Source organism: Podarcis gaigeae (assembly GCF_964106915.1).
Source record: "Podarcis gaigeae genome assembly, chromosome: W".
NCBI classification, from domain to species: Eukaryota; Metazoa; Chordata; class Lepidosauria; order Squamata; family Lacertidae; genus Podarcis; species Podarcis gaigeae.
In genome coordinates, this window is record NC_139695.1 from 10,846,457 (window position 1) to 10,856,031 (window position 9,575).

Below are 9,575 nucleotides of genomic sequence, written 5' to 3' on the forward strand. Positions count from 1 at the left end.
ACATCTCTCACTTCTGCTTTTGTCTTTTTCAAACCTTCCTCCACTGTCTGTGTCCTCCTGAATACCTCTTTCAGTTGACTCTTCAATTCACTAACTGTTTCGTCTAGCTTCTTATCTACTTCCCCTATTCTGTGTTCCACTTGCTCTAGTTTACGCTCTACATTTGTCTCACTCTGTTTTATCTCCGCAAACATTCTCAAAATCTCTGCTCTGAAATCCCCCTCTTGCTTTGATCCTTTCCTTTCCACTGGTGTTCCTCCTTCAGGTCTTTTCCCAGTGTTTGACATTCTTAATGCTAGAGGAGATCTGATACTTAATACTTAGTACAGCAGATAATATGATTACAACACTTTTAAACTGAGATTAGTTTGCCCTGATTAGTTCTACCCCACAGTTTTTTATCCGTCCTTAAATTATTCACGTAAAACCACTTATTCTTTTTCACTGTGTTACACCCTTAGGGATATTCAGATAAACCCACGGGTTTGAGGTTCATATATCTGAAAGTTCATACGTCGGCAGTGGAGATGTACCTTAGATATACCTTAGATTAGCACTGAAAAATTAAAGAGTTATTGAGTATTGTTTGGGTAGGGGGATCAAAAGTTTCCCCATCAAGAATCCACACCCCTTCTACCTGTGAGAGACCAAGGGTAAGGAAGGGGAGAAAAGGGGAGAAAAAAAGGAGAGAGAAGAGGAGAGAGGGAAGAAGAGGGGGGGACGAACTTTTTTTATGTATGCAACAACAGCAGCAAGGATACTTGTCGCAAAGCACTGGAAAACCCAAGATCTACCCACACTGGAAGAATGGCAGATGCAACTGATAAACTACATGGAACTGGCCAAGATGACTGGCAGAATTCGAGACCTGGGAGAAGAAATCGTAGAAGAGGACTGGAAAAAATTCAAGATTTATTTGCAAAAATATTGTAAACTGTATGAATGTTAAGCAGGATGCTTGTTTTTAGACAAATTGGCACCACTAAAACAGACGAAGCAAACTATGAAGATAAGATAAACATAAGGAAAAAAACAATTTTTTAGATAATTATTAGGTTAAGTTTAATTTTTTTCTTTAAGGATTGGAATAAATATATCTAAAATTTGAAACATATTATTGAAAATCAGATAGTAAGGATGGAGATAAGGGAATAAATTGTTGTTTTAATTTCATTAAATTAGAACATAGGAGCGCGAGATGTGAGGAAGTCCAGAAGCGATAAGAAAATGTGTCAGCATATGCAATATTTTTGTTTATCTGTTTGTTGTAATTGAAAAACCGTTAATAATTAAAAAAAAACAAAAACACCTCTGCTGGGCCTTTTTGCTCCTGATCGGCAGACATCCCAGATCCAGTCCCCAAGGATGCTAAGGTGGTCCATCTTTCTTAATGCATATGACTACGTGCTGCACCACCATCCTTGTAGGAAACTGGGCCACACAGATGCCCTAAGCCGCCTGTCATTGGCAGACATTGACACCGACCCATCCCCAGCCTATGGTGTGATGCTACTGGAGATTCTGCTCCAGCCACCGCTCCATGCCACAGATGTCGCCACGCACTTTGGCAAAGGATTGCACCATCTCCCGCATCTTCAACTGGGTGTGGAGGGGGTGGCCAGCAAGTCGCCTTGATGCAGAGTTCTCCCCATTCGTCCCCAGCAACATGAACTGTCAGTCCACAAGGGATGCCTGCTATGGGGAAACTAGGTCATGATCCCTGCTAAGCTGCGGACCAGAGTGCCGGAGGCTTTCCATGTGAATCATTCAGGCACTGTCTGCATGAAAGCTTTGGCTAGGAGCTACGTCTGGTGGCCAGGCATTGATGCAGCAGTAGAAGAGTGGGTCCAGCACTGCCAGACCTGCCAAGAGTCCCAACCGGCCATGCCCAAGGTCCTGATTCAACAGTGGGAGATGACACATACACTGTGGTCAAGACTCCACATTGATTTCGCTGCCCATTCCAAGGCCAGACGTTCCTGATCATTGTGGACTCTTTCTCAAAGTGACTCGAGGTGATGCCAGTCTCAACAATGACCTCCAGGGACATCATCTGGGCCCTGTGGCAGATCTTCACCACACACGACTTGCCAGACACCATCGTGTCTGACAATGGCCAAAACACCAAGAACCAAATTGGAAAACCACATTTACAAGGCTCCCCCAGAAGTTGATATTTCCAGAAACTATGAATTATGCAGATCTGCCTTGACATGCAAATAGAATCGAATTCCTTCCTCATCCTTTCTCCCTAGTAGCCGCCTGAAGGATAGTCTCCCTTGGAAAACCAAGCTGGACCAGAAAACCCCAGAGGCTGAAGGAAAATGGACTCCATTTGTCCCTTTGTGAGCCACAGAGAGAGAAAATGGCTTGGTCTTCCCTGGTCTCCTGCACTCCAGAAGGATCCCTCAGTGATCTGGATGAGCCCCTCTGTGCTGCTGCATCTCTGCAGATGGCAAAAAGAGAGGGGAAACCTGCACCAATCTCATCCCTTGCTGCCTCCCCTAGAGGACAGAGGCCTGTCCCTGTCTTCTCAGCTTCTGCTCTGTTGCTCTTCCTGTTAAAGGACCTAACCTGGCTATGGTACCACGGTGGGAGCCCTCCAAATCCTGTCTGTTGCCATGAGGCAGCAAATCAGCTGGGAATCCAGATGGAGGAAGAGATTTGGAGTCTGGCTGCTGACACTGTGGGGACCGGGTTCTCCAGCTGCCTGGCCTCCCCCCTCGGGGAGAGAGTTACTTTCTGAGCAAGACCTGCAGATTCCCAACATCTCCCTTAGGCCAGTAGAAGCTTGAGTGCCCCATACACGAAAGGAAATTGGAGGAGGTATTCAACCACTTTCTCCAGGTGATGATAAGCTAAGATGGCCACTTCTCTGCTCTCCATTGTAGACCCTGGAGTGATCTTATGGGAGGCCTCCAGCAGCACCTCCACCTGTCAGAGATGAAGGAGAGGGTCACTCAGATAGTACCAGGAAGTGGGGCTGTCTCAGGACCCTTGGGCTGAGGTTCTTATTCTTACATTGTGAGGCCCTTCCCAACAAACATGTGTCATGGCCACTCAATGGCATGAGGTGAACTCCCCTACTTCAAGGCGGAGATTCTTCTCTCCTACCCTGGCAGCATCCTACCTCCACTGCTTTGCTGCTGAACTCTTGCAGCAAGTGGGAGATGTCCAAGGGCTCGAAGGTGCTCTCAACAGCAAGGTCACTGGCCAGGAAGCACTTGGCCTCCAAAAGCTGCTCCGCAGGAAGGAAGGTGACCTGAAACAAGAGATGAAAGTCAGAGATGCCCACAGGGAGAACTCGTTTGTTCGTTCGTTTCGTTCATTCATTCAGAGCATTTGTACTCCTCTTCTCAGCCAAAAAGGCTCCCAGAGAGGCTTATACAAAATCAAAAACAAGACACTCCCTAGTCACAGGCTTACATTCGAATAAACAAACCAACGAACACAAACAGAAGCTTCCTTTGACCTTTGATAGCTCTTTGCCAAACTTGGTGATACCATTATTCTACGTCCTAAAGCTAAGTCCCCTGGAAATGCCAACTTTCACTTACCTCCAGGAGTCTTTGAGATGCCATATTCTAATCCAAATAAGCAAGGATCACTACAGCAAACCTCTGCCAACCTCTCCACACTGAGGATGCCAGAACCTCAGTTCAAACAGCTGTTGCTTGGTGACATGGAACGCACGGCCACGATGCCAAGATTCCAGGAGAGTCCATGTGGCCTACTGGTTAGAGTGCTGGGCTTGGACCTGGGAGAGCAGGGCTCAATTTCCCGCTCAGCCATGAGAAGCACTGGGTGATGTTGGGCTAGCTACTCCCTCTCAGCCTAACTGGCTCCTGAGTCTGTTGCAGCACCCTCATGCTCAAAGCCTTGTGTTAGCACTTCAAAAGACTAACAAACATTTGCAACTTCAAATGGGGTTAATTAAAAAGCTCAAGACACTTATTTGCAACACCAGCCCAACAGAGATTATGCAATGGCCAGTCTTTTAAAGACCCACAAAATGTAGAATCATAGAAACGTAGAGTTGGAAGGTGCCCTGGGGGTCATCTAGTCCAACCCCCTGAAATGCACAAAGAGCTGCAGTTCTGCAGCAAGCAGGGAAACCAGAAACCAAATCCCCACTCAGCCATAGTGGTCACTAAGAGATCTTGGGCCACTCACTCACTCTCAGACGAACCTCCTTCACAGGCTTGCTGGAAGGATAACAGGGCAGGAGGAAGTAGAGGGCCCCCTGAGTTCCTTGGAGTTCAAGGAGGAGAACAGGAATTTGCAGTGTTCTGCAATGTTTGCAGCAAACATAAAAGCAGCACAAAAAGGAGATGAATATGGTGCCATGGATCAAACTTGGGACTTTCTGCATGCAAAGCAGGTGTTCTGCCATCAAGCTTTGCTCTTTCTTCAAATACACGGAGTTTTGCATTTTGGTTGGAAGCAACCCAGAGTGTCATCTAGTCCAACCCCCTGCAATGCAAGCCTCAATGTATTCAATACTGTATGTGTTTCTTAAATATGTATATTTTAACTGCTGATTTTATTAATGTTTTGATTATTTTATGTCTATTTACAATATAAATACAGTACAACTATCTAAAATAAAAGAGAAATGTACACAGTAGTACAGTTTGTCAAACTCATTAGCTTTTTTAAAATTTGTAATCCACTGTTAATACTTTTAAAAAGTGCTGATCTGTACAAAGAAAGAAAATCACCTCCCTCCCCACCCCAAGTCTAACATATGATGTAACAGGGGTAACTCTCTCTTTCTCTTATGAGTTAGCATCCCTTCCAAATCAGCCCCCAAGTTTCAAGCTCTTCAAGAAGGGCTGGGGCAGAGGTCCCGCCAACTAAGGGCTCGGGGGCAGTTACACAGGCAGAAGGTCCCAGCCAGGGTCCAATCCATACATAACCTTTCTAGACCCAGTCTCTCTGCAAAGCTGCTAAATATTCTTCCAAAAGTTGGTGTTGGAATCCGTCTGCTTCGGGAGACAATACTGAATCTTGATGTTTTACTGTCATTTCAAAGCACCGCTAGGCAGCGCTGTCATTGTGCTGGGAGCCTGTCTCCACGCGCAGGGGGAAAACGTCACTGTAGCATCATTATGGTGCCTTATGTCACAATCGGCCCCTCCTTTGTTATCCCCCACCCCGCCTGAGTAAGTGGGAGCTGAAGCCTTGATGTCGATGTGCCCCAGGCTGAAAGGCGCTGACTTCCAAGCAGGCAGGCAAGCTGAGCACAAGGCTGAAGCCCGCAGAGAAAGCTCGCGCGCAACTCGGGAGCAGGAGACGCCCCTGCAGATCATCGCTTCCTCGCAAAGCCGCTTGCCACCCTCGGCTGGATCCCACGGTTAGATCAGGCCGCCGGGAAACAGCAGGTGAAGAAGGCGGTGTGGATGCAGCTGCCCCCCACCGCTCGGCTCCTTCCTCCCCTCCTGCTGCCGGGCAAGGGCGCCCCGCCAGGATGCAATGGTACTTCTGCCCCGCTGTTCCCCGCCCCTGCTCCACCCACCACCATCTCCCTCATCTGCTCTAGTGCAGCGGTCTCCGCCTCGGCCGCCCTCCTTCCTCGTCGCCCGCCCCCCAGCCAAGGCAGCCCCTCCGAGACCCCCCCCCCGCCTCCCCACAGCAGGATGGTAGACATGAACGGCATGGAGCTGAGGATGCCGGACTCCGCCCGCAACGGGGCGCTGCTCATCGCCGGCCAAGAGCGCAGCTTCGAGCCCGGCCCCTTGTTGAAAGGTTCCCCCCGCCCGCCACTCGCGGAAACTGCAGCATTGAAGCCCTTCCGCCGCACTAGGCAAGGGCAGGGCGGCGGCATTTGCCCGCGCACTTTGGAAAGCGGCGGCGGCTCTTCGTCTCCTTGCCAGCTAAGCGAAAGCGGGACATTCCCGGATCTGTGAATTCGCGATGTCCTGGGACATTGAGGCACTTGAGGGGTCGGCTGTTGTCTACCCCGGGATGGCAGGAACACTGGGCCCTCCAAATGTTGCTCAGCTCTAACGCCCATCAGCCCCAGTCGGCAGGGCCGATAGTCAAGGTTGTGAACCGATCTGAAAACTGCCTGGAGAAAGAGAGAATGAAATGTGACTCTGGTCCCAAGATGGCCATGCAAGATGAAAATGCATTTCGGCTGGTAGTGGGTGGGGCGGTGTTGATTCCCCACCCCCACCCCCCAAAAAGCCTTTTTGATTGCTTCCCTCATATAGTTTCATGTTTAGCCCACTTTTCGGTAGAAATTTCCAGGCTATTTTCATTTCTAGAACCAAATTTAAGATATCTGCTGTATGTGACATCACAGTATGTGACATCACAGTAAGAAAAAACAGCACAATGTACTCCTAATGCAGGTGGGTTCTTCGGTCTCTAATCCAAGACTTTAAAAAAATCCACCAAGCCTGGGATTTCCTATTTTTCACAAGAATTGCCTTGATTTTCAATAGCCATAATTACTATATATTGGTAGTATGCCCCCCCCCCCCAAACCAGTTTCTGGGGAACAGGAGGAGAGAGTTTTAGTTCATATGTTCTGTTTATGGATGTTCCATAGGCATATTGTTAGCCACTGTGAGAACAGAATGCTAGACTATATGTAGGCTTTGAGTTTGATCCAGCAGGGTTCTTACTACATTCTGGCTTTAAAGAAAGAAAATAATAGATTTTCATGAAAACTGAAAGCGGGAAGAGTGCCTGTGTAAGAGGGCCTTCCTGCTCTTAAAGATGATTGAAAATAACATTATTATTCATCACTGTGGTTCAGAATTATAATGATAAACAGTAAGGATTGAGTTTCATTCATTTAAATGTGTAGCCTACCTATTCCTGAAGGATGAAATGCACACTTTTAAGCAAATATGTTTAATGTATATTGGTAGTACATATAATTTGAGTGGGTCTCAGATACAAAATTCATGTACAATAATTCACAACCGATGAGTGTATTCACATTTCAAGCAAACATTAACCAACGTGAAAGCCATAAAATACACTGACAGCAAAACCCCAGAAATGTCATATCCTTGTTACTTAAACACAACATAAAAAGCATTTTTTACAGCATTTTGTTCCCTTGATGCTATGTTAGGTCTGTAGAGAGTCACAGTTTTAGATTGCAAATTTTATTTAGTAGAATTGTCTTCCCCCATTGAACCTTTGTACAAAACCACAGCACGGATTACAAATATCAGGCAACAAAGAAATGTCAGATGAGACGAGAAAGGAAAACATCCATGGCTGGGTGTATGGCTTGGTAATTCAGATGCATTAGACACACACAGGGCCTTGCAGAGCCAGTCAGAGGCCCGGGCCAGGTAGATAATGTGCCCCCCCTTACTGGGGATAACTGAAGTCTTATAAATAAGTAAGTATATAAATAATTTTCACACAAGTTACGCTGACAAATACATTTATTTCAAGGCTTGAACCGTATCTGCATATAAAGACAAAATGGAAACTATAGATATACAATAGTGCTTTTTAAAAATACATAGGGAATGTATGCTGAACGAGGCCCCTGTTGGAATCAAAGGCCCGGGCCAAGTGGCCCATATGCCCCCCCCCCCGTCTGGGCCTGGACACACAAGCTTTGTACGAGAAAAGGGAGAGAGAAAGAAAGAAAGAAAGAAAGAAAGAAAGAAAGAAAGAGAAAAAGATTGGGTTTCCACACTGATGGGGGGGGTGTAATGGTGTGTTAACTCTTGGCAAAGTGGGGTGGGGTGGGGGAGCCATTTAGAACCTTGTAAACAAGAATGACCCCTGATCTTCTCAGCATCAGAAAACAAAAGCATCACATCACACTGGTCAGATCAGGTATGTTGTAAAAATCTCAAGTCATAACATAGATAGACTGGCACCAAAGACTTGGTTATGTAATAAATGTAACAGTGGCTTTGTGAACCGTTACAGAGGTTCCCCTACAGCAGCATCACATGCACTATGGACTAGCAGCACTGAGAACAGGTTAGGTACATGTAAAACGCTTGTGCTTCAATCCCTTTGAGAAAGAGATTCTAAGAGATACAGCTGTATATTCCCTACAACTGGCATCACAGTTCAATAAACATTTCAACCACAGACAAGCATTTGCCACAGATTAAAAATTTATCTTGTTTTTACCACTAAGAAGGCATGTTATTAGTTTCCAAATGAAGTGGGTTTTTTTAAGAAAAGTTTTAAAAAGTAGATATGTTATTTTCTGTTGTTGTTGTCGTTTAGTCGTTTAGTCGTGTCCGACTCTTCGTGACCCCATGGACCAGAGCACGCCAGGCACTCCTGTTTTCCGCTGCCTCCTGCAGTTTGGTCAAACTCATGCTGGTAGCTTCGAGAACGCTGTCCAACCATCTCATCCTCTGTCGTCCCCTTCTCCTTGTGCCCTCCATCTTTCCCAACATCAGGGTCTTTTCCAGGAAGTCTTCTCTTCTCATGAGGTGGCCAAAGTATTGGAGTCTCAGCTTCAGGATCTGTCCTTCCAGGGAGCACTCAGGGCTGATTTCCTTAAGAATGGATAGGTTTGATCTTCTTGCAGTCCATGGGACTCTCAAGAGTCTCCTCCAGCACCATAATTCAAAAGCATCAATTCTTCGGCGATCAGCCTTCTTTATGGTCTAGCTCTCACTTCCATACATCACTACTGGGAAAACCATAGCTTTTAGTATACGGACCTTTGTTGGCAAGGTGATGTGTCTAGTACAGGCTTATTTATTTGGTGTGTTTTTTAATTGCAAGTTTGTTAGCAATGTGGGGAATGTGCCATTCTAGGTAAAATGTTACACCACATTGCTTGACTTCAATTTAATGTTTGCTAGAATTTCAGCAGGGATCCCATCTCACTAAGACTAGCACTGGAGTCTGAAACTTGATTTCTGTGTATTCATAGCCCTTCCCAATTTAAAAGCTGTTGGTGTTGTCAAATATTTTATTTTATTTTTTAAAAAGCTTGCTGATGCATAATAGTTTAATCCTTTCCTTCAATTGTGCGAGAGGGTTCAGTGCTATTCTTAATCTATTTACATATGCTTCCTGCTGCATTATCCAAAACATTCCTGCATGAGCAAAAGATGAGCAGAATCACCATAGCAGAGAACATACTACCATTTTTCTATAGTCAAACCGAGCACCTGCAGATCTAGAAGCTTACAAGGCACACATAAGCAAACGAAAGATGCATCAACATGCAAAAATGACACAGAAATTGGAGGCTTAAAGATCCACAGTAGAATCAGTAATCAGGCCTTAGTGGTATTTAAAATTCAAAAGCCAACAGTTAAAAAAAAATATAGAATCTGACATCTAATTTCAAAACAAACAAACAAAATCCTTCCAGTAGCACCTTAAAGACCAACTAAGTTAGTTCTTGGTATGAGCTTTCGTGTGCATGCACACTTCTTCAGATACACTGAAACAGAAGTTTCCAGACCCTTCTATATAGTGAGAAGGTGGGGAGGGGTATTACTCAGAAGGGTGGTGGGAATGGGTGATTGGCAGATAGCTGTGATGAGCCTGTTGACGACTCTTAACGACTGCAATAGGTCTTACAGGAAAAAGCAAGGGGTGAGAAGGTGAAAAATGGC

General features: G+C 45.7%; 1 protein-coding gene across 1 annotated transcript; it reads right to left on the reverse strand.

Annotated features, from left to right (window-relative positions):
• Window positions 1-2,359: 2,359 nt before the first annotated feature.
• On the reverse strand, window positions 2,360-3,808 carry LOC310835978 (uncharacterized protein). The gene is made up of 3 exons (XM_083720949.1): window positions 3,558-3,808; window positions 3,131-3,262; window positions 2,360-2,934 (listed from the first exon to the last, which is right to left on the reverse strand). The coding sequence occupies exons 1-3, from the start codon at window positions 3,579-3,581 to the stop codon at window positions 2,776-2,778; spliced, it is 315 nt and encodes a 104-aa protein (XP_083577075.1). The 5' UTR covers window positions 3,582-3,808; the 3' UTR covers window positions 2,360-2,775.
• Between the last annotated feature and the right edge of the window lie 5,767 nt (window positions 3,809-9,575).